The sequence below is a fragment of the Oreochromis aureus genome, linkage group 8, assembly GCF_013358895.1.
Source record: "Oreochromis aureus strain Israel breed Guangdong linkage group 8, ZZ_aureus, whole genome shotgun sequence".
Lineage (NCBI taxonomy): Eukaryota > Metazoa > Chordata > Actinopteri > Cichliformes > Cichlidae > Oreochromis > Oreochromis aureus.
Window position 1 is genome coordinate 7,439,058 of NC_052949.1, and position 24,896 is coordinate 7,463,953.

The 24,896-nt window shown below is 39.0% G+C and overlaps 2 protein-coding genes and 1 non-coding gene across 4 annotated transcripts in view; all 3 read left to right on the top strand.

The window, feature by feature from the left end:
* Window positions 1-96: 96 nt before the first annotated feature.
* Window positions 97-11,312, top strand: mfsd13a (major facilitator superfamily domain containing 13A). 2 transcript variants are annotated; one of them, XM_031760149.2, is made up of 9 exons: window positions 97-256; window positions 2,744-3,009; window positions 3,961-4,040; window positions 4,858-5,307; window positions 5,398-5,518; window positions 6,226-6,322; window positions 8,093-8,264; window positions 8,939-9,132; window positions 10,143-11,312. In XM_031760149.2, the coding sequence occupies exons 2-9, from the start codon at window positions 2,842-2,844 to the stop codon at window positions 10,388-10,390; spliced, it is 1,530 nt and encodes a 509-aa protein (XP_031616009.1). In that variant the 5' UTR covers window positions 97-256; window positions 2,744-2,841; the 3' UTR covers window positions 10,391-11,312. The 2 variants fall into 2 exon arrangements, with proteins under 2 accessions (XP_031616009.1, XP_039472601.1); XM_039616667.1 differs by lacking the exon at window positions 97-256 and adding an exon at window positions 312-524.
* A 1,122-nt stretch (window positions 11,313-12,434) lies between these two features.
* On the top strand, window positions 12,435-12,549 carry LOC116336326. The gene has a single exon (XR_004200696.1). It is a non-coding gene; the product is annotated as a U5 spliceosomal RNA (small nuclear RNA).
* Window positions 12,550-13,912: 1,363 nt separating this feature from the next.
* The window catches only part of arhgap27 (Rho GTPase activating protein 27), a 31,431-nt gene continuing 20,447 nt past the window's right edge, over window positions 13,913-24,896 (top strand). Inside the window, exons 1-2 of the mRNA XM_031760169.2 lie at window positions 13,913-14,055; window positions 16,549-17,368. Of these exons, the coding sequence (XP_031616029.1) occupies window positions 16,607-17,368 (762 nt within the window). The 5' untranslated portion in view covers window positions 13,913-14,055; window positions 16,549-16,606. The remainder of the gene's footprint in view (window positions 14,056-16,548; window positions 17,369-24,896) is intronic.

Here is a 24,896-nt window from a genome sequence, read left to right on the forward strand (position 1 = left end):
CCCTGCTCCGTTTGAACATGTTTCAGAAGTGCATCTGGTCGTTGTGCCGCTGGGTGGCGCTGCAGCTCTTATCAGTGTGCCTCCAGTGCTGGGAAACCCTTTCACAAACCCGGCGCAGTCGTCACCGGTGTGAGTACTGACTGTTGTCATGACGTGCTCTCTGTCTGGGACTGAGACACAGCTGCTGAGCCAACACGTTACCCTCCCGCAGAGCCAAACACGCTTTATTCTCTTCGGTTAACACCTTTTTCTAACGGTACGTAACCCGTGCTGTACTCTGTCGTGAATACACTTGAAGCCCGTTCTTAATATGTTAATTTCCTGTTTGGCAGCTCGATAAGGTTATTATTAACCAGCTAGCTAATGCTAGCGCTATCGATTAGCTGGACGTTTAACGCCCAGATAAGAGCTTATTCCAATATTGCTCTTAATCGATCAGCTGCTACACATGTGCGTTACTACTTGTAATATGAGCGAGTTCAATCGAGAGCCGAGCTTGTGAATGAGATGATAAGCTACTAATAGTAAGTTAAATGTCTTTTTCTCCTTCTTTTTTAGAGCAGCAACGCCGCCTTTTCTCTGTCTGTCGTATATTTAGCAGAAGAAGTTAAGTCACTACTAGTCAGTGGGCTTATTTCCTCTTCATTTTTTAGTTTCTTTACTAGCTCGGGAGGCTATAAAAGTGTTTGAATACGTGTTTGTCACATGAGGAAGATATTGTGTGCAGTTTAACCTAACCATTATAACACCGTTGTAAAATCTGTTTATAATGATTGTCTGTGCAGTGTGAGGTGAAATTGCGGTGTAATCTCTTTTTAAAAACATCTGTGATGTCCTGTAAACACAACAGGTGGGCTGCCCTACAGGTGGGGAGAAAGCAGTTGGTAAATATGCCGTGTCTGAGAGGACATGAATGGGATATTTGTAGATGTTGTCAGGCACTATCATCTGCTGCAAAGTACACCACTTTTGTTTTGGTAAGATGCATAGGTGTTAAAGATGTGATATGGCACAGCCAGCTGAAAGATATCCTGCTTTTACCTGCTTGGATCTGATAGGGTTAGCTCTTTGTTACACTCCACTGAGGTTGCCCCACTTATCTTGGTTGTGCCTAGACACTACACTGATAGAAAGTATCATATCGCCTTGTTTTTTTTGTTGTTTTTTTTTTAACTATTACTTTTTTCTCCCCCACTGAAGACGTGACAGGATGTGTCAGTGCAAGTTTGAGCTTTTGGCAGTCAGGCACATGCTTACTGGTATTTTTAAGCAAATTCTTCTCCCTGGGGTCCTGCTTATGAGAATGCACTTGGGACATGAGAATAGAACAGCCAACAAAGGATTTGCATTCACTGTATTGAAAGACAGGAATTCACAAGGGGGTGTAACATGGAAACCCTGGACCTCATTCACAAGGTGTGCGTGAAGGAACTGAATTTGATTGTAGTCTACAAACACATTGAGAACTTCCTCAGACTGTTTTTATGAACAAATAAAGGAGGCTGTCTTAGAATATTTTAATGCATCTTTAAACTGCAGTGCTGTAGCAGTCGATCATTTCTTCATACATTTCCATAAAAATGGGAAATGTTGATCCCAGTCTGTGACTGATGGTGTTCCATTATTTTGTTTTGTTTTTATCCAGGTATGTTTTTACTACACTGGTAGTGTATTTAGGATCATTGTCATTTGGAAAAATGAAGCTGTTGCCAAAAAAGTGCATTCGAGATGATATTGCACGGTAGATCAATATATGTACTTTCCTGTGTGCATAAATCCTTTAATTTTAACAGGATCTCCAAAACCTCAAACTGAAATTCATCCCCAAGACATGACCTCCACAGCATTTCACACGTTGTACTCCTGTTCCTACCTTGTGACATCCTTCTTACATATTGGTGTAAGAAGGCTCTCCCTTTTCACTCTATCCATGAACCTTCAACATATGGTCTATTTGAACTGTACAGGCTTCTTTCTTAGAAAAACACCACTGAGTTTTCCTCTATACCTCATGTTAATTTATAAAGAAATATGGGTGTGACTGTATGTATATTGTATACAGCGATTTGGATTCACTGATACCCGCAACGTGGCCAAAAAGAAAATTTCTTCAGACCTACAGTAAATTTGCATGTACATGCAAAGTCTGTATTAAGGTCTATATATATCTGCATTGATGAAAGAAGCTCATTATGCTTCTTTTTCAAGCTAATCTTTCTTTTTTTCTGAAAGTTTTTTGTTATTATAATAGCATAAACAGTGCAACACTTCAGTTTTGAATATGACACCCAAGGGCAACACAGCAGTGAAAATACTCATCCTGAAATGTTTACTTTGTTCTTTTGGTCAGCTTTTTATGAGGTAAGTGAGATGGAGTTTTCAAAGGAGTGGTCATATTTGGCTGGGAGAAGTAGTATTACTCTCAGTTGGCTGGGCGTGTGCTCATAGAGGAAAGGAACAGTGTCCCACAACCTCACTAACTTTAATGAGTACCTTGTGCACCATTGCTTTGAAAGCAGCACTTTTTTCTGGTCTGCTCAGACTCTTTGGGGAGACCGAGACGGCAATGTTAATATTATTTTGATGTGCTCAGCTGGGATTTAACTGTTAAAAAGGTGCAGTGCAATTTCTGGTAATGCTCAAAAATGTGACCTTATGAGCTAATACTGTGTATCTGTTGTATGTTTTTATCAAATTTAAATGCATCTACTTGTGCTGTGTGGTTTGTTTTGTTTTTTTGCAGGTTATGATGAGGTGGTGACCCTGGGGCGGCCAGGCCGTGAAATGACTGCTGTTCGGCACAAAAGTAAAAAGACGGAGCAGAGAGACTGAGAAAGAAGAATGGGCAGGAGGGTCTGGGGTTGCTGGCAAGGTGTCCTCTCTACTGCGCTGCTCTATGGCTCTTTGGCTCTGTTTATATCCATCCTGCACAATGTGTTCCTGCTCTACTATGTGGAGACGTTTGTCTCCATCTACAAGATCGATAAAATCTCCTTCTGGGTGGGAGAGGTGAGTCTAAAGAATGCCCAAAACTGTGATTCTGAGATTAAACGTGATTTAAATATGGACTTTTAATTCAGATTAGAAATCCAACTCTAATTTACCAGTCCAGTGTCGCTGAGAGTGCGCTCATCGTTTTGCTTTTGTTATTTAATTACCTTTTTTTGTACCAGAAAAACAGAAATCTTCATTATGAAATATAACTTATTTATCTTAAAGTCTGTCAGCTCTTCATGAGACTAAAATTGGACAGTGCAAAATGGATCTTTCTTTTACAGACAGTAGCTTCTGGCTCTAAAAAGGGAAAACAACATGGCCTTAAACCTGTATTTATTATTAATGCTACCAGGGGAAATAAGCTGTGGTTGCAAAATAACTTTCAGTCCTATAGAAGTTTATGGGAAAAGCACGATTGCCCCGGAACTCTATGAACACTTTCCTGATGAGTTTATGGACTCAGTCACTCATTTCAGGTCAGACTGAATACAAAATGAAATCCAAAATTGTATGTTTTGGCCATTTTTGTTGTCAGAAAAAAGGATTATCCAGAGTATGCTGAAGACTTGGCTAAAAACATGTGATTGAAAAGTCGTTAACCAGTGAACATCCAGCAGTATCACAGCCAGATCCACCTCTTAGATAGTGAAAAGCTTCAGGTTTCATAACAAGACTCCACAGACCAATGGATGGCATCACGGTGGCTACATCTGTCTTTTTTACTGTCAGTGGACACAACAAATTGTGTTGTGCTGCTGTAACACCGAATAAAACCAATAAGACAAAATCATAAAGAAAGGCAAATAGTTAAATTGAAACAAAATACATTATGGCAAAACAATAAGGTTGAAACTGCACAGAAGAACAGATTCTTTATTGGAACCTACTTAAGATTAATGGTAATCCTATATGTGTCACCATCCACTGATTTTTATTTAACATTATTTTCCTGCTGCTCCACAGACTGTCTTCCTTATCTGGAACAGTCTGAATGACCCTCTCTTTGGCTGGCTGAGTGACCGCGCCTTTCTCAGCTCTCCTCAGTGAGTATCTGCATCTTTACTTTCTTCTACTTTTTGTGGAACAAACACAGTTGTTAATAGTTGTTTATGAATGTGTAAAAGACTGCAGAAACAAGTTAACTGTTTAAAGACTTTAAAAATGACCACACACGATAGATATTCAAAAAAAAGGTCATTTATGTAGTTGGAGTCATTTGGAAGAGACACTAACGTTGTGCAATAGGATTTCGTTCATTCTGGGATATTTTTGTCAGTTGCACATCTTCTTTCGAAAAAGAGAAGTTTTTTCCTCTGAGGAGACACCTCATAGTTCTTGTTATGTGTCAGCACAGTTCATCTACTTGCCTCGAACTTGGAGACATACTCCTGATTTAACAACATAAAGTCATCTTTGTAGAATGATCTTGAAATTCCAGATATAATCTTCATTCAGACTCTGATCGCTTCTCACTTCCCACCTATACTGCCCAATTATCTCTTAGACACTCATACACCCAAGTGTTTGACGCCATCAGAGCACTTTGTCAAACATTTGGCGGCTTACTGTGTTTACATTGTTATATCACTAAGCAAACCTTCTCTGTGTTGTTCTAAGGCGGTGATGTTATAAAGCTGGTCACATCATTCTGTTGAAGTTTGTTACATTTAATACAACTACACGTTTTTTATACCAGAGATACACACTTTTTCCCTTTTTTCATTTTAAGAATTTCTCCACTGCTTGACATCATGGTATACGGGGCTGTCTGCAATAACCTGTCTGTCTGTACCAGGGAAGATGGTTAATTATCACAAAACGTGTCTAAAGATTTCTTATGTGTTTTGCTTTTCCACCCAGAGCCGGCTCTCAGATCACAAATCCAGAGGTGGTGCTGAAGCGTCTGAAGGCCCTCGCCACAAATGGTCCTCTCTTCGCTCTGTCCTTCCTGGCCTTCTGGGTGGCGTGGGCCAGTCCAGGCCTGCAGTTCCTGCTGTGCCTGTGTCTCTACGATGGCTTTCTCACTATGGTGGATCTCCACCACAGCGCCCTATTGGCGGACCTCGCTGTATCTGCCACCGATCGCACACGCCTCAACTTTCACTGCTCGGTGTTCAGCGCTCTGGGGTCTTTCTCCGTCTTTCTGTCCTACTCTTTCTGGGATAAAGAGGACTTTTACTCCTTCCGTATCTTCTGTGTAACTCTGGCAGCTTTTTCTGTCTTGGGGTTTTTCTTAGTGTCTCGAATGCTCCAGCGCCGTTTTATAAAGGAAATCCATCCAAAACAAGATGATGCATCAGCACTCAAAGAGTAAGAATTTAGAAGTGTGAATAATATGAGAAATTTTCATACTGTGTTTTCTCCTTTCTCACATCTTTTTGTGTGTGTCTGTTATCACAGACTAAACGTTGGCCATGCTCCACTTAACCACCCGGAAAAACCTGTCACTATTGGACAGTATCTCAAGCAGCTCTCCAGACACAGGAACTTCATGTGGTTCGTGTCAATGAACCTGATTCAGGTGAGAAACTAAAAATCACCAAGTGGGAAAAAGGTAGATCTGGATGATATGGAATCAGTAATTTAGTGCTTGTCATCAGTTATCCAATCCCTAATCAATAGCTCTAGGGCAAGTAGGAGTATTCACATTTATTATACATCTTAACAACATAACATAACATCAACACAGTATAAAAGCAACACACATCTAGAAAGTGAAAGTGATCTCCTGGCACCAGAAGGATGTAGAGTTGGAGCCTCCATCCTGTTGGTGGTAACTCATGTTTACCACCGGGAAGATGCAAAACATCACTGAGGATTGGTCAGCCTTTAAAAGTCGTAAAGCCGTGTGAGCCCGTGTTTGTTTTTGACGTGCAATCTTAGTACAAATATTTACAGTCTTACTGAGTTTGCTCTTGTTATTAACGATAGACAATGCAAGATAAAAGTTAGACTGCCCTCCACAAATGAACGGTAGGAACGAACCAGTGTTTGTCTTTCCGCGTGAAGTGCAGCCAATGCAGTCCCTTCTTGTAAATGACACTTGTTGAACTTTCGTAGTTAATATTATTAGCTAATGTATTTGTGGGTTTCCTGCTCGCACTAAAATCAGAAAACATTTCATTTGTTTTCTTGGTGTATAATTAAAGAAAACTACTACAGCTTAATTTTTAATTTAGAATAAAATAATCATCTTTGTTAATCTGTCACTTCTGCTTTTGTTTGCAGGTGTTTCACTGCCACTTCAACAGCAACTTCTTCCCTCTTTTCTTAGAACATCTCTTATCTGACAACATCTCTGCCTCTACGGGTTCGATTTTACTTGGTAAGATCCAGTTGAGATGCAGTAAATGATTTACTAATTTCTAACGGATGCTTTGCACAGCAAGAGATAAGAAATGATATATTTGATATAGTGACTTACATTTTAGTGAATAGGAAGTTGGATGTTTAACATTGTTATGTGAGGAAAAAATGCTTTGAAAACACACTGAATTTATACTTTTAAACCATGAGTAGTGGTATTTTTAAATATATAATTAACCTTTATTTATATAGCACCTTTAAGAAAATAGTTTGCAGATTGCTTTGACAGAAAAGCAAATGGAGAAAGAGGGCTAAATAAAAGTCACAGAAAACAAGTGGTTGATCTATTTTTAAAAAATTCTACGAAAGAAGAAACTCATTTGAAAAGAATGAAGTGAGCACTTGATCTTCATAGTTTCACGCAAAGTTAGTTAAACTGTCTAGGTAGAAAGCATGAACCACTGTGAATCTATTTCACCTGCTTGGATTCAAACTGAAGTGAGAACATGTGCACTGGAGAGTCAAAAACAAGGCAACAACCCTACAAAGGGAATGATTTTGCACATTGTGGCCACAGAGGAGTGCTCTTTCCTTATATGCTGACTGATTTTTCTCCAGTTTTGCTTTTCCCGGTGTCTTTGTCACTTCAGTTAGCATGAGATGGTACCTGCAGCTTATTTTGGTTGCACACGGAGTCTGGCTCCTCTAGGATGGCACATGCACATCAGGTTTGCTGTGTCAACTTCAAGATTCAAGAGCTTTATTGTCAATACAACAGTATCTACAGTGTACCGAAATGCTGTTTCACCCCAAGCCCCCCCATGGTGCATTTATAAGTATATAAAAGATATATCTCCAAGAGATATAAAACTAGGATTTACAAATAAATAACATGCTAAATTTTGGTTAAATTAAGGGATAAAAATGTACTAATTACTAACTAACAATACTATACAATATTAGAATAATAACTATACAATATGAACTGTACGATAGTGTGCAGGAGGTAGCAGGAGATGGGTTGTTATATGAGGAGAACTGGTCAGGCATCAACCCAGTAGACGAGCCAGTATCTGCTCTTTTGATCAAGAAAGAACATGAGGAGCACTGACAGAGCCCGTTAGAATGACCTTAAGTGAACTACTCATTTGTGTGTTTCTGATCAGACTCCATGAGGGTGGCATGAGGGCCAGACGGTATGAAAGAGGCTTGGCGAACATTATGCTGCTTGCAGCATCAACCAGCATGACCAGTTTGGCAGTGGGTCAATGATGGTCTGAAAAGGCATATCTTTGGTGGACCTGTTGCCAATTTAACTTGCAACCAAGCAGGTGAAATTGTTTCACAGCAGTTTATGCTTCTAACTAGACAGGCTGATGTCCCAGAAATTTAACAGACTTTGCATTACACAGTGGTGATCAAGTGTTCCCTTCATTTTGTTGAGCAATGTGTGTATATATATATATATATATATATGTCAGTGAGTCACTAAAAAACATTGCATGTAATGGAGTCACATTAAAGCTAGTCTATAAGAAGTGATTCAAAGGTGGTTACTAATTCTGCAAGCCTGATCTCTTCAGGCAAGTGATTCCAAATCTGAGACATGACAACAAAAGCTATCACACGTTTTTTGTACTTATGCGTAGCACCAGAACCTTTGAATGAATCTCAAGATTTTTACTCATTTGTGTTGTGTTTTTGGCTTTCCACTCGCTTTCTCTCAAATTATTTTTCTGCTTTTTTCTAGTTTTAATTTTTAACGCTGCTCTGCTTCTGCTCCACACAGGAATCTCTTATATTGCTCCACACCTGAACAACTTGTATTTCCTGACACTGTGCCAGCGTTACGGGGTTTACCAGGTTATCCGCTGGCTATTTATGCTCAAACTGGGACTTAGTGTGGCTATGCTGCTAGCAGGGGCTGACCACATTTATCTGCTGTGTGTCTTCATTGCTAGGTATGGCCGTGCACATACATCTGCACACGCTTCATGGATGTGTGGCAGTTTGGCTTGTTCTTTTTGTTCTTGTTTTTAACAGTTTATCGTTTTCAAAGCTATATACACAAACGCAGAATTCCTTGGTGCATGACATTTGCAGAGACACGTCTGTATCACAACTCAACATGGATTACATGCTGTGATGCAGTGTCGTGCTAACTTATTTCCTACAAGACCCTTTTTGGGGGGGGGGGTCATAAATGCTGTCTCTAGAAATTAGCCACAATTCTGAAATTGGTCTACTCTTAACTGTAATTGTAATATTTGTGTTATCTGTATAGTCCCATATACACATATAACATTTTAATGCCACAAGCGATTGATTTTCATGCAGTTTTTAGCCTATTAGTGGTCTTGCTGTTCTTATACCTTTCAACAGCATTTGGGTGCTCTCATAGCTCATTGATAATTTTAGTCACAGCTGTGGTAAAGTGGTTAAGCTTGTGGGTGAAGCTCACTAAAACTTTCCAGCTAAAAGCGATGAAGTAAGTTGTTACTGTATTTCATACACTGTTTTTCATACTCGGACACACCTTAGCATGCTCTGACTGCTCTGAACAAAGGCTTTTTGTATGATAACCTGTATTACAGCTGATGTTTCCATGCTGTAACATTACATCTCCATCTTCTAGTAACCGCGTGTTCACCGAGGGGACATGCAAACTCCTGAAACTGGTGATTTCTGATCTGGTGGATGAGGACTTTGTGGTAAACCGACGTCAGCAAGCCGCCTCTGCTCTCCTCTTCGGCATGGTTGCCTTGTTGACCAAACCTGGGCAGACATTCGCCCCACTCATTGGCACATGGCTGCTCTGTGTTTACACAGGTACAAACAGAAACTCTCAGCCTTGGACCTCATGAGGACACGGGTTTTTCCAAGCTTGCTCCAAGGCGCTGCATTCATGCTTTCCCATGAAGCTGACACAAATTACTACAGGCTCACACACTCTGTTGATATGTGTGTTGATAAAGTTTTGAGGGTTCAACTAGAGTTAAAATCCATGTGTGTGACTTGCACAACACGTTGAACTGGACAGATGACACAGATTGCTTTTTTGTGATTAGTTTATCTTGCAAATGACAAACAAAACAAAAAAGCCGCTCATCAAATCTTTGGCGTTTACCTGGTTAAACAGGCCTTTGTAATCTCATTTTTTAAATCTAGTTTTCAAGAAGCTGAACAGGAAAAAAATCAGGCTGTTTTACACTTGTTTTGCAGATTCATTTAACTTTGTTAAATAATTGTTAAATTAATTGTTTGCTCATTTGTGGACGGTCAGCACAAGTGACCCAGCAGCCAACAATAAATTAATGTAATTTTAAGAAGAAAAAAAACATTGTAAACATGTATATTTACCTTCTTACTAAGACTTAGATGAGGTTGTTTAACTGGACAGAGTCAGTGTAGTTGTTTCTGCTGATAGGAAAAATAGTCTAAGCCAAAGGGGGGGAGGGTATCCACAGCAGTCCAAGCCACGTACTTATCAGTCACTTACCTCAAAGTTAGTAAAATTGTGACACCAGCTTTGCATGAATTCACCCATCATAGCTGGATGTTACTGACTTTTCTATTGTCTCTGCTCACTTCCTCTTTGAATGCCTTTTTTAAGGCTAACAAACCAGTTTCCCCAAATATAACCTGTTAGACAAGCATCACTTTATGCCAGTCTTGCTCTTAACATATATCCTCGTGACACGGTTTTGTTTTGCCTCACTAGCTTTACTTTAGTTTCTTTCATCGATAGGATCCTCATGAACTCTTACAGTTTTCATGTTTAAGTATGGCTTCAGGAAAAAAAGAGTCAAATTTAATGTGATTTATTTTGTCGTCCCCAGGTTATGATATTTTTGAGAGAGATTCTGTCAAAGACTCAGTTTCTGGGTCTCACGTCGCCTCCAGCTCAGGGAATCCGCCCCTACGCCTGGGCTGCTTCTACATGTTGGTGTTTGTGCCTATCACCTGTGCCCTGCTCCAGCTGGTGACCTGGTCTCGCTTCACACTTCATGGCCGCAAGCTGCAAGGGATCAAAGCCCTGCGGCAGGGGGCCCAGCAAGGCCACCTTATCGATGTCAAGGCCATATGAACTGTTGGGCGAAGTTGCACATGGACACTTTTACGTCTTAAGCTTTTACAGTCCCTTTTGATAATGTCTTAGAAGAAGATGAGCTGCTCCGCCCTTTTTCTGCAGCTTGGCCTTCTGTGCAATAAACTCTTACAGATCAGATCATGTGGCTTTGTGTACAGTGGAAAATGCACAGCGGGCTCACTTAACCATGTGGAAATGAACATGTTGAAATCTGCCTTATTTTTTTTATATTAAAATAATAAACTATATTTATATTTGAACCGATGACCAAAACATCAGTAAAACCAATCAATCTTTTGGACCAAGGGGAGAAGAGATCGGTTGCCCTCTTTAAGTGTAATTCTGGTGTTGAGCTCAATCTGAACATCTTTGCTGATCTTTAAATTGTCAGCACCATCAGCCTGTTTGAAAAAGCAAACGGAGGGTAGGTTTACAACAGAGCTCTGGTTCTGATTTCTAACTTTTATTAACAAGTCGATGAAGAATTTCCAATCTAAGTACGTTGTGTTGAAAGTGCTGTTGATACTGCATGAAAACACAAGTTGATCATTTTGCTGTACGTTTCACACAGAATGCCACTTTGATGTTGAGAACTGTATTTTGTAATACGTCAGTATTGATGATGCGTTTGCACAACACTGCCGTTCGTCTGTTGTACTTCTAACATTTTACTTTTAGTCCTGTGGTGATGGAAACTGAAATAAGGAAATTATGCCAGTAGCCACTCACTCAGTTCACTTTTCAATTGTTTTTTTCCAGATGATTACAAAGAATGTGAGACAGTGCCACAAATAAACCTCTGTGTTGAGAGTTAATCAAACTCTTTATTTAAATTGCGACTTATTCTATGTTCTTTAAATTGGGACTTATTCTATGTTCTTTACTACACAAACAACTTGAAATAAAAATCTTAACAGTGTGACGAACCATTCGCAGTTTAAATATACACCAAAAAGTTTGCATATGAAAATCATTTAAGCCCTGTCAGGCTAGGGTCACTGCCGTTGATTTGATAACTGGGTCAAGTGTTTCAGGTTTAAAGACATGCCTTAATGCCTTTCTTGATTTCTGAGCTACTGAAAGTGGTGCATTTGATTTCATTTGTTGTACTTTGTTAAGAAAACATCTACATCACCCTGAATTTGGGATCATTTTTTGTATATTCTGGTGAACTATAAGCTTTTTTCTCTTTTGAGAAAAAAAAAATCTATTCATATATATCCATTCACTTACTTTCCATCCATGACAAACTTGGATTTTTTCCATACTGAAGTACTGGGCCCCTGATTTTCTTGTGCTTGTGTGATACTTGAACAGTAACCCAGGCATATAGCAGATAACCTCAAAGCTTAATCAGGATTTATGATCGTAAAATGAAATGTACATAGGACATAAACTGAAATTAGTGCAGTTGAAACATTGATTTTCTTTAGGGTTCAAATGAACAACAACAGCCGGAAACACCCCAGAGTCTCCATCGGAGGATCAAACAAAAAAGATTTTGATCGCTAAAAGTGTTTCTTACATTATTGTTTTTTTTTTTAACCGTTTAACTTAAAGCAAAAAAAAGGCGGTTAGCTGTGCGAAGACGGAAGTAGTAGGAAGGACTTCTCTCGTTTCAAAGCCCTCGCCATCCTATCGGTGTGTTGCGCCTGCGTAAACTTTCCGGCTCTTTTTTTCTTATTCTTTGCACTTATTTTCCTTATTTCTAGTCACTTAATAATTATTTAGTCACAGTATCGTTTCTGCTCAGTTAAAGACCTAGCAAAGCTTCCCGAGTGCAGTATTTTAGCTTGAAATAGAATATTACCCATCATGCATCGGGCCTAGTACGCCAACGCTTTTAAAACCTACGTTTTCACTTTAAAGCAATTCATATAGATTATTTTTTAAATATATAAAATGTTTTATATATTTATATAAAGTAGATTCCATAAGTACAATATTCTAACTATGCATGTTTGGGTTCAGCTTAGTGACACCGTGAGTGTAATGAGTTTGTCGGAAAAGGACAACCCCCCGGGTTGCTACATTCGGTAGTACACTCATGTTTCTTTTCAGATCGTATAAATCTTTCGCCTTTTACTAAAGATTTCCGTGGAGAGGAACAATATGAGTTATAACTAATTTTTTGATGCCCTGCTTATCGCGGGGCTTCTATTCTTGTGAAAAAGAAATTTTTACGTTATTTCACGTGCTCACGTTTCGCGGCGTTTGAATGAACTTAATCCGGAACTAACTATATCAGTAAGTAGTATCACCCGGCGATGTTGTAGTTCCGTATCACCCGAATTTTACTTGCTTTGAACCTACAAATGATTCTTATCTTTCAGGAACACATTTGATTTTTCTCTCTAGTACAAATGCTAACAAAAATGTAAATAAAAATATAAATTATGGTTCATAATTACAAGCCTCACCTCTCCAAGATGTCTTTACCAGAAGCAGACTAAGCAATCAACATAAGAAGTAGATCAAAACTGATGGATTTAACGCAATTGATAATGCTGATTTTAAGCAAAAACAACAAATTGCTTTAAAATGCATTCAACAACAGACTGAAAACCATAAAAAAAATTCACAGGCTTTTATTTAACAACAACTTCCTGAAGGTTTGTTTGTATTGCTTCAAACACTGAAGACCTAGATAGTTTTTGATGTCTTCATTTTTATTGTTACCACATTGAGCACATGTGTAAGGAAATATGCAACATAAAACCGACACCGACGGTATTTTGACGTGAATGAAGATATGAGTGTTTTCAGTTTCTAATGTAATCCACAGAAATGTGTGATGATTGCCTTGGATCTACTTCAGATCTCGTCTTTTTCTATCCCCAGTTCTGTATAAACACGGTTTAAACTGGTTTGTAAAAGAGACCGCCTTTAGTTTATTCAGTATTTCAGTGATTCACAGTTTAGTCCAGTCCAAATCTGCGAATAAGACAAAATAAATAAATAAAGAAATCATCAAAGTATTTTACATATGATCCCCTTTAACCCACAACAATTCTCATTATTTATAGTTTGGACTTAGTTGTGAATTTTGTTTAACCTAAAATTCCAGCAGAGGGCGTACTTGGTTTTAAAGAAATATATACACATGAAGCTACAAATACACACATAACTACCCTGCTTTTCTAAAGTATTGTCTTATGGTCCTATTGGTAACATACTCTATTAAGTTTAAAAGATTTCACTTTTGCATTCCCATCACATACATAAAACATTAATCTATATTTGTTATTTTCAATAAGAAAAGAGTTAAACTGTCCTTAAAACTCTATGTTTACTATGTTTATTTATTCACAGTGTTGACAAAATATTATGGCAGATTGAGTCACCACTTGGTCGGACCATCCCATTGGCTATTTGTGAGCGATTTTCTGTGAAAACAAAGCACATTTAAAGAAAACACTGGGAAGTGTGGTTTAAGTCAGACTTCCCATTTCTTGTGGCTTTTGTGCTATAATGCCTCACCATTTGCTTCTTTCGGTGCATTCGCAGAGGCACACAGAACAGGAAATAAGAGGGAGGCAAACGAGCAGAAATGATACATGTAAGCAGCAGGTTGAGCTCCGGCTGTTTAGATACTTAGGTGCCGCTTCAAGGCTGCGAGACTGAAAAATTACTGTCGGGGAATGCTGGGAGGCAGAGATGAGGCAAGTAAACCAATTTTAACTTATGAAGTGTGAAATTCAAGGGTTGGGTTTGTTTTTATTATTGAATGCTAAGACACTTTAAGACAAATCTAACTTTAAAATATGCCAGAAGACGAAATATGAGAATTTTACCCATGTCGGTTAACTTTTTTCCCCATTATTTATAATTTTGCATTTTTATGTGCCTTGCAGTGTATGTATGATTTGCCATTATGGAGTTTCTTTTAAAAAGCAATGTATATATTAGGATTTTAACAATACGGCTACCGCTATTAGCAATACGACTGTCTTTTGTGGTTGTATTTTGTTTTTATTATGACTAAATTTGTTGTTTAAAATGTGCTTCAGAAGATAATAAAAAGCAGTAAACATTCAGAGTCCTCTGTAGCAAAAGCATAGCCTTTAACAGGCAAACTGAGATTGCTGAGTGACGTCTGCCTGACGCTGAGACGAGGACGGTGCAAGCTTCCTGTTTTGTGGCTAAGCAATTACTCAGTCTGCTGCTCAAGCTCAAGTTTATGTTGAAGTTGCTCTGCAGCAAATGGAAAGCAACTTCCATTTCCTGTCTAATTCTGCACACACACATAGAGGCTTTTATCTCTGCCAGCCTTTTGCTCATTACTCTAAACTGGAACTGCATTAGCCTTTCTGGTAAATCAGCATTAACATAATAATGTCAAACACTAACCATGAAAGAATTATTGGACAGGCAGACATGGGTCCAAGTGCTTTGAGTGCTCGATGAAAGAAAAAAAGAGAATATAGATGTTACAGCTATGTAGCATTATTTTTATCAGGTCTTAAAATTAGATAAATACAACCTCAGATGAACAACAATGCACCCTTATCACATTGTTTATTTATTAAAAACTAATCCAAAATGAGGAAAAATGTGGAAAACTACATACACTTAATAGGTCAACAGCTTTTGAATGCTTTTCTGTATCACTCTGTCTTTCACATCTTTGTGGTGAAAATTTGGCCCACTTTCTGTTTATAAACAGCCCTCCCGTCATTGCATTTTAATCAGTTTGAGGTCTGGATTTTGACTAGACTACTGGAATTTTTTTGCTTTTTCAGCCATTCTGTTGTAAATTTGCTGCTGTGCTTGGGAGCATTGATCTGTTGCATGACCCAGTTTCAGACAAGCTTTATCTATCGGACAGATGGCCTCACATCTGACTCTAGAATACTTTGGTGTACAGAGGAGTTCATGGGTGACTCAGTGACTGTGAGGTGCCCAAGTCCTGTGGATGCAAAACAAGCCCAAATCCTCATCCATCTACCACCGTGCTTGACAGTTATGAGATGTTTGTGCTCATTTGTTTGGTTTTCCCAAACATGGTGCTATGCATAATAGCTAAACATCTCCACTTTGGTCTCATCTGTCCAAAGGACATTTTACCTAAAGTCTTATTGTCTGGTAAGATGTAACTTTTCAAATCTAAGCCACGCTGCCGTGCTCTTTTTAGAGACAAGAGGCTTTCTTCAGGCAACCCCTTCAAACAAGGCATACTTGGTCAGTCTTTTTCTAATTGTACTGTCATGAACTTTAATATTTAAGCCCTTAAAGCCTGACATTTGAATTCATTCCCAGGAAATTCAAATTGGAGAGTTTATTGAACTATCTGACAAATTTGTTTAAAGAATTGCTTGAAATTTAATTTCCATATATGGCTTTCAATTTGTTTGTTCTTTTCTTTTCTTTTCCTTTTTTAAAATTTCTTAGAACTTGATGGAGGAAGTATTTTAAGAGAATAAATGACTCTGATGATGTAGAAGTCTCAAAAGCGCACAAAAGTTGGTTTGTATCAAATATGATACATTAGGTGTTAAGGGGATAACATGCTCCTGCAAAAACGGGAAACTGTCTTGAATCTTTTCCACTTGTGAGTAATCGCTCTTGCTGTAGAGTGGTGTTATTTGGAAATTGCCGTCTAACCCTTCACAGACCTGGCAGGAACTCTGCTAAGAGTGTGTCTAATTTTTTGACACACTGCAGCTGCATTTTGTGACTTTTTGTCAGATAAACAATGACACAGCGTAGGTGTCATGTGTTGTTGTGCATCTGATGTTGTATTTCCCCAAGAAATACAACATCATCACCATGATTCTAAATAGCAGGTCATTTCCTTTTTACCAGTTGTGTTGGTAAAACCCACAACCAACGCACAGTAAGCACTTGAGTGTTATGAAGACATGCAAAAAATAGTCTCTCTCTCTCTCTCTCTCTCTCTCTATATATATATATAGAGAGATATATATTTATATATATCTATATATATATAGTTAGATAGATATAAATTTAGATATATATATATGTGTGTGTGTGTGTGTGTGTGTGTGTGTGTGTGTGTGTGTGTGTGTGGGTGGGGGGCAGTTTGAGCGATTTGTCACACAATCTTGTGAAATGGGATCATGAAACAAAAACAAGCAATGAACTCTGAACACTCTTTTAAACCCACCCTAACATCACATTTCCTCTATTTCCAGTTTCAAAATGTTCCCTGTGCGTCCACATTAACTGGGAGTTGATGCCCTGCACAAGAGCATGGAGCACGTGTCAGTGAAGTTTGAGTACGAGTACACAACGAAAGATGGTCGCCGAGTGTCCATAAAGCCCAATGAAAGTTACATCCTGGTCTCCAAGACTAATGATCACTGGTGGCACGTCCGCAAAGACCAGCACACCAAGCCCTTTTATATTCCTGCACAGTATGTGGAGGAGCTCTCAGCAACCGGTGGAGACCATCTTCGTCCTAATAAGCTGAATTCAGCTCAGGGTCTGACTGTTAGTAAGCCAGTGGATATGACCAACGTAAAGCCACGTAAAGGGACAACAAAGAGTCGTCCATCATCTCAGGATGTTCCAAAAGAGACCTACCGCTTCTCCACTTTTGGTTTCGGTGACGACTTACCAGAGGTGAAGACAGATGTACAGACTAACAGCACCTTTGTACACACTCTGAATAATGTAAAAACGCACAACTCAGCACCTCCAGAGGCTGAAAGCACCCAAGTGTATGCAAAACCTCATCTTGTGCCAAAGGTCATAAAAGAAAAAAAAGAATCTAAAATCTCACTGCAGGATGATACTGCAGAGCAGACCTCTGTACATGATGAAGATATGGATTTCCCTTTGCCCCCACCACCCACATATGACACCATACCAGAGCTAATCGTCACAGAATTTGACACTTTTCCCGAGCCTCCGCCGCCTCCTCTTGTTTCACTCGACACGCAGCCCCCAGAACGGCAAAGTTTCAGACAAAGTGCAGAAAAAACTTCCATACAAGTACCTCCTACGGAGCAGGTAAGACCCACATACTTTTTTAAATGCTTCATTCATTCTGTATCACCTCAATTGATGAACATGAGGGTTTTCTGCCACAAGAGGGCGCAATTTTGTCACGTAAGGTATGGCAGCTATGCTTACACATTACAGTGCTTTAAAAAACTTTAACCCCCACTGGAGGTTTGAGTGTGTTATTGTTTTGCAGTGAATTAATGCACGTTTAAAGCCAATTTTGTGATGCCATCCACAAAAAATGTGTCTTTAAAATGCTTGCATACATGTTTTTATGCAACAAACATGACAAACTGGACTTAGTTTAGACGTTTCACTTTATGCAGCATAACAGGAGGTAATCACTTATGAAACACGTGCAATGAAGCGCTGCTTTATTTTCAGAGAGAACAGAACAAAAACGTTGGGAACTGCTGCTGCATGTTGGGGTTCCCAGGTGAAGCCTCGGACCATCTGTGGCTCTAACTATTTCACTTCCTGCTCTTAGGAGAACTGAGAAGAGAACTGACTAGCATTTAAACATCAGTTTCAACATCTCAAACTCTCAGACTAGTAAATTTGAATTCCCATAGAAAGATTTATCCAGTTATCTCTCCTCTGTGCACTATAAACAGTAGAAAAGTAAGTGTGCTGAGAAACACACTGTGTGACATTAAGTGTTATTCAGATATTTTAAGTAAAAGAACCAAAACAAAAATAAAGAAACACAGTTCTGTTGATGTTATTGATTATACAGTATTTTCAGACTGTTATTAAACCTGCAAACATGTACATATCTCAGTATTTATTATCCTTAACATATTGTCTTGTCTTTTTATTCTAAAGCATCTAAAAACTGTAATCTTAACTGATTTTTGTAAGATACTTGGCAAAATCCAGATTTAAATGGGCTGCTCCTTAAATAGAAAACCTATGAGCCGAGCAGACCCATTGTCTGGGAAAGCCCACGGGACACGGGCAGAAATAGGATCATGTGGAGGCTTGAATTCAGCTAAGAAAGGTGAGGCTTACATGCTGCACCCCAAAAATGCCTACAGGCAACGACAGGCAACATGACTTAATGTATTATTATATTACTGTTATTATATCTTTCAAAAGCTGTGAAAATACCTGAACTGGAGCTAGTAACAGTAAAAACACTGAACTGACTAGCGTGAGGGATTAAACTAAAAACAGTGAAGGTACCTAAGTACTGTTGGGAACAAAAAAAAAAAATCAAAGAAAAGAATGTGTTATACAAAAAAGGGCCCAATTATAGTAGTAATACCTTAGCAGTACTATTAATGCATATGTATCCATTCTAACCTGAAATGGGAGAACTTATTTTTAGGAGCCAACCATCATTAAAGCATAAACTGTATTTAAAAGATGGACATGGACTCCTGTCACCACTGCCTTCTACATCTCCATACTCATGTGGTGGTGAAACATCAGTCACAATGTGGGGCCTCCCTAAGCATGATCGTTTAGCTAACAGGTTTCACAACGCAAAAAAACGATCATCAAGTTGTATTCAGTAAAACTTTAAACTAGCAAATGACATCATAAACTCATCATAAAGGTTTTGAGGTCATAGATCATGAGAGCTGAGGGCTCTCAAAAATGAAAAAAAACATCTGTTGTACAAAGTAGGACTAAAGGGTTAGCCTCTTTTTTAATCTAGCTAAATCACCATGGTAACCTACCTGTAGCAGGTAAGGTACAGAGCATGTTTTAAGTGCTATAGGGATTTTGTGCTGAAGGAGAACAATTATTTTACATATGTAACCTGTTACTAACAACACAGGATTGTTTTGGTTTTAGGTTTTTCTCGAGCCAGCTAATGCAGAGGAAGCATAGCTATGCTGAACTTGTTTCGTAGTCCACCTCTCTTATGGTCATCAAAAAGAATGCAGGTTCAAAATGCTTCAACATGGGTCCATCTTTTATAAACAGTCTATGTTCCAAAGCTGCCGCCTACATTACCCATAATGCTCCGAGAAGAAAGCTTCAGCGATCATTTTTTTCTAAGTCTACACCCCAGGTTTTATTTGCGCTTTTTAAATGTGCTGTCCCCAGCCCCTGCTGACTCAAGGGACATCCCTTGCGGCAGTTTGCCGAGAGTGCGCGGCTCTTTCTGAAGTTACAAAACACACTCAAATCAAATTCACGCCTAGTCCCACCCAAGATCAACAGAGATTCACGTGTAATATTATTGAAAGTGTTCTTGGTTAACCTGAGCACTGAATGGTTGGATTTGATTAGATATAAGATCGCACCATACATTGGTGTTGACACTAGTGAAGGAAGGACTTGGAATACCGTTTCGGTTGATTGCGGTGTGTCAGAGCCAGCTCATCAGCATATGAATGCCCGGTCTTTCCCTTCATGCCATTTCAATGGCTGAAAAAAAAAGAGGTGTTCCTTGAATACCTCGGTAAAAGCTGATTCAAGACCTCAGTTTTAGTCAGCGAAAGTTTCTGAGGGTTCGGGATCACTTTTATCAGGTGCGTATGGTTCACCTTTGCATTAAACAGATGTGGTTAAACTTCGGGAGGAGCTGGAGGTTTGCAGTGGATGAAACGGCTTTGGAGTGCAGCTGTAGGACGGGCTGTTATTAGCTCTGGGACTTGAAAAATACCGTGTGTGGCTGTGATGACACTCCAGAACAGGTTACAAACAGGTTGTGTCAGCTGGTTGACCTTTCCTGGGGAGAGGAAGGAGTTAAAGCGAAAAGCTGCCAGCCACTCCCAAAACCTCCAGCTGCTACCTGGTTTCCCAGCACCGGTGACGATCCGGGGAATTGTGATCATATGCGCACGGCAGGGAAACGATGAAACACACAGCAACATTTAACCTTGTGTTCCTGTCGGATGTAGTTTGGTGACTTTCGTCTACACGGTAGAAACTTTTGCTTCAGGTAAGTTTCACGACACTTCCCGTCGTTTTTTGCACCTGTTGCAAGGAATTCGTGACGTCAGACAGCAGTGGGGTTTATGAAGGAGAAGGTGTGTTTGATTGGGTTTCTGCTCAGTTTCTACCAAATGTGTGTGGCACTTTGAGTCATGTAATGTCTACAGCCTCTCCCAGTATACCCAGTGATTTGGTGTGCATTACGCTGTAATTACCAGCACAGTTTGTTGCTTCAGTGGAAGACTTTTACCACCTCCCAAAAATGATTTTTGTGAAGCGGTGCAGTTGAATTCCTGCATTTTAAACCATAATTTGTGCTTCTCGTCTCCTCTGTGGAAACATGAATGAACCCCCCACACACTTGTAACAGGACTGTAGACGTGCCAGGACCCCTCAAGTGCATTAATTCTTACCCCACAATGGAGGGCCATCTCCATGGTGATGCGAGGGGGTCTGGCCTGACTCCCAACAAGCAGGGCTTTGGAGCTTTTAATGCCAGCCCTGCCGTGCAGTTGGCGTGTGTGTGCATATGTAATGTGCAGAACTTGCAATTAGCCCAAAATGTAGGTCACTTAATGTGGTAGGGAGTTTGGGCTGTTCTGGGCTTTCAGATGGGAAGTTAAGTTTGGTAAGTGAAGCTCGGGTTGTGAAACTATTGTTGTAGAATGCAAACTTTAATTCAGGTCTGTTGTTTATGGCCAGCATGACTCATGAATACCTAACTTGTGTCAATTGGTTCTTTTATCACCCAGAAGTACAATGTCGAATGATTGATGTCTGGCAGCAAAAGTAAACATGTGTCTCTTAGTCCAGATAGCACTGGAGCCTTTGATATACATAAATGTATTGGCATTTTAAAAGTAATGCCTCACCCTGCACCTTTTAAGACTAATAATTCCTTCTGCTCTGTGAAACAGACAACATCAGATGCCAAGAAACTGCTCCAACAGGTAGTGTGAGTGTCCTGTCAGGCATTTCTGTGCACAGCACATGTGTACATCAGGCAGAACAGGTGCTTTTAGCTTCCTGGTCAGACAAAGCTTTCATTTTCACCACATTTTAGCTTTGGTGAAAATAAGTATGCATATTATGATGTGCTTTGACAGAGTTTTTATAGTTTAAGGTTTAACAGCTTGTTCACCATGTAAGTGTGAGACAAGAACTAAATATATACCGTAACCTCAAAGAGTTAGACTTAGTTCCAGTTTATGCCTGTCATGTTTTACCAATACATTTCTCACATTCAATATTTTAGACTGTTGGTAAATAAAACAGCTCTTGTGAAGGTAATTTGGTTTGACTTGGTTATTAAGTCGTGACAGCACTAATTTAGGTATTACACATATAGTTATCTGTAAAACAAAAGGACATATTTTTGTAATTTTATGTGAAAATATGAGATTACATAAAGAGATATGTAATCTCAGTCTGTTCAGCCAGGTGCAGCCTTGAGATACAAGTGATATTTTTGTGCAGATGTCAAAGCCTGTGTACGAAATCAGCCCCTCTTCACTGTACAGTTGACTATACAGTAGGTTCACCATTCTTTAGTGATGTCCAGATGTACAGCTACACCCTATGCAGTGCATTTAAAGTTTCCCACCATGCCTTAAGTTCCCAAGTAGGCACAGTGTTACCAACAGGTTAGTGAAGCCCTCTAATGAAACATTCAGTGTTTTGATGTTTTAAGCATCATAAACATTACAACAATAAAATCATTGTTGTGATGTTATTCAGTAAGACCATAAACTATAAGGTCATCATTACAGTGTTTTCTGTGGTCACAGAGCATGGGAGCTGAGGGCCCCCATAGAGTTCTATGGAACTGGAAGTGTTGTTGCAACCACAAGAGTTAGCCCCTACTAGTCATTAAACATGCAAGTTTAAGGGCTTTCCATATTCACAACACTTTTCAGATTTTGAGACGTACTCTAGATGTAAAATAAATCTATAACAGGAAACAGGATATTTGCCAGTAGTTTCCATCCAATAATGAGTGTGCTATGTATTGTTTTAAATAAAACTCCCAAAATAGAACAGTGGGATTAGTGAATGAGTGAATCATTTTGGATATAACCACAACCAGAAGAGTTTTTGAGGATTTCATAAATATATTCTTGACATTTGTTGTTAAACAACAAATTTCTGAGCATTTCTCTCCCAGATCTTGGATGCTTAGCTCTGTGACTTTATTTTAAGGCTAACTTTTAAAAAAAAACAACTTTTTTTCATAGTGCAGCTACTCATTTAGTTTACAAATACAAAATAATGTAAAAATACTCTAAAGGAAGCTTCAGCTGGTCTTTATCAAGGGTTGTCTTAGTCATATGCTCAGGAATGTCTTTTGTGCAATTATTATTTTTAAAATGCTTTCTTAGATTTGTTATGATGTGCTTGATTACAGTCATTCTGTTTTTTTCTATTTGTTAAGAACTAAGGAAAAGCTCCCAGAATTAAAAGCTTCAGGTGAAGTCCCAAATTCTATTTTTCTTTCCAGTTTGTTCACACGCAGACTGTTGATATTTACTTTCACCTGTAATAAATGTCAAGGTGGTATTTTTGCAAAACACCAAGGTTTCCATTTCACTTGGCTCATTTATAGTTTCCCCAGAGAGCATTACTTCGACTGGTACTTAAATCCTCCCTCGCTCCTCCACAGAAAACACTTCACCTACAAAGTGTGAGTGGGAGAAATCTGAAATCAACAAACAGCATCAGCAGGTTTTTCACATCGGCATGCAAAGCTGGCCTGGAGAGCATAGATAAGAATGTGATAAGCTGATGGATTCCACATTGGGCATTTATGGAGTCTTCCAGGATTCTGGACCAATGATGAGTGTGATGTAAGAGGGAGTGGAGCCAGACCGATTCAATAGCTCAACTGTGTGCTTTGTGGCGTGATTTGGGCCCCAATTTGGTTCTCCATTGTTTGATTGGATGAGTGCTAATGTGGTTAAGTAATCAAGCAGATTGCTGCTTCATGCATAGCTGAGGGCAGAGAGTTGTCTGCTCTGCACTGAAGGGTTTTCTCCTTGAATAATGCTCAAAAACATTACATTACTTGGCATCTTAGACAAACGTATCTCAAAATCTGACACAACACTATCATTATTTCTGTGATTAGATGGATTTGACTAGCAAACTATCTTACTGAGCCACTTAAAGGTGCACTAAGGTGCCTTATTCATCCAGTAAAAGCTTTTTATATTGCCATTGTGTAAACATAACTGAAAGAATTTAGGCCTTCTCTCACTGTCTTTATTTCTACCACTGTGTATGGCAATTTTATGTGAGGAGTTTGGGTTGAGCTTGCAGTGAAAGTCCAAAGGATGTGCACTTTTTTCCCAAAAGCTTCTCTCCTTCCCTACAGCACCAAACAGTTTCATAGCTATCGTTTGTTATGAAAATGTGCCCTCTGTTCACTGACAGCAATAAAAGATTTGCTTCCAGCACAATAGAAATTCCATGAATGATACAAACAAACGCTGATATGAATTTCCATGGGGCCACGCTTCAGTAAAGTTATTGTTAAGATGAGCTAGACTTTTTGTTCATGGAGGGAAAACTGTTCAGAACTGATCATGGGCTAATCATAGCTCGTGCAAGCTTGTTAGCTAGCTTGTTGGCTAAAATAGATGAATTGCAGTAAATGTAGCAAAACATCCTAACTGGTTAAGTTCAGCTAATTAATCCAAATACCTGAGGTTGGTCGGGTTTGTATGTTGTCTTTTTGCAATTGGTAAAAGCTTTGTCATGCTCAAGTCGTGTGATTTCAAATAGTCATTTGTACATTATATACACTGGGCTCTCAGTCGCTGTACAAAATATGTGCAACATTTTAAGCATATAGTCCATCTGTAGTGTAGTGGTGTACACATTTATCTTACTGGTGAAAGATCCCCAGTTTGATCCAGAGAAGAGACACAAATGCTTTTGGGGTTGTGTCTGTGGCAGTATTGATAGCTACCGGGTATGACAACTTCTTTTGAATAAGGAAGCAGCTGAAAGTAGCTTTTATGAAGCATGTAGTGCAAAAGAATAAGCAGGACAAGCTTTTGTATACCTTATCATCCATATGTTCACTAAAAAGCCGCAGGTGTCAACGAATATTATGCAGGTGGTTTTATGCACATCACAAAGATTTCATGCAGAGGAGACAAAAATGTGGCCCACGAGTTCATTCTGGCCTGCTGCATGACTTTGTAAATGTGAAAACTGTATTGAAGTCATTAAAAATTCAGCTTTTTTTTTGTTCAATAAGTACAGAAGTAGACATCTGTTGAAAGTTAAATGCATTTCTGCGTCTCAACAAGTTATGTGAATATAAAGTGTTATTTTCTTTAGTTATTTTGTAATGACAGTTAACTGAAAAATGTAAACTTGATATATTAAATTTGTCCTTCACTTTTTTTTTTTATAAATAGTTGAAAATAGTTGATAGTTTTTTAAACATAAAAGCTTTCACATTAACTTAAAGTTTCAATTACATTTCAGAAAAACCTCATGTGAAGAGCCGCACCTGCCACCTAACTTTATTGGTGTACATATAGCCCACTAACGAATGCATCTGACACCCCTGCTTTAATGAAAATGCATTTTGGATGTTCTGTGCAGCACTGTCTTCCGACGTATACCCTGTAAC

What these genes read in the sequence shown, in the direction of transcription:
- mfsd13a (XM_031760149.2), top strand. Translation starts at nt 2,842, where the DNA reads ATGGGCAGGAGGGTCTGGGGTTGCTGGCAAGGTGTCCTCTCTACTGCG. An exon ending in GATGCATCAGCACTCAAAGA is followed by an intron (nt 5,308 to 5,397) that starts GTAAGAATTTAG and finishes CTGTTATCACAG; the next exon opens with ACTAAACGTTGGCCATGCTC. An exon ending in GCTGCTCTGTGTTTACACAG is followed by an intron (nt 9,133 to 10,142) that starts GTACAAACAGAA and finishes TGTCGTCCCCAG; the next exon opens with GTTATGATATTTTTGAGAGA.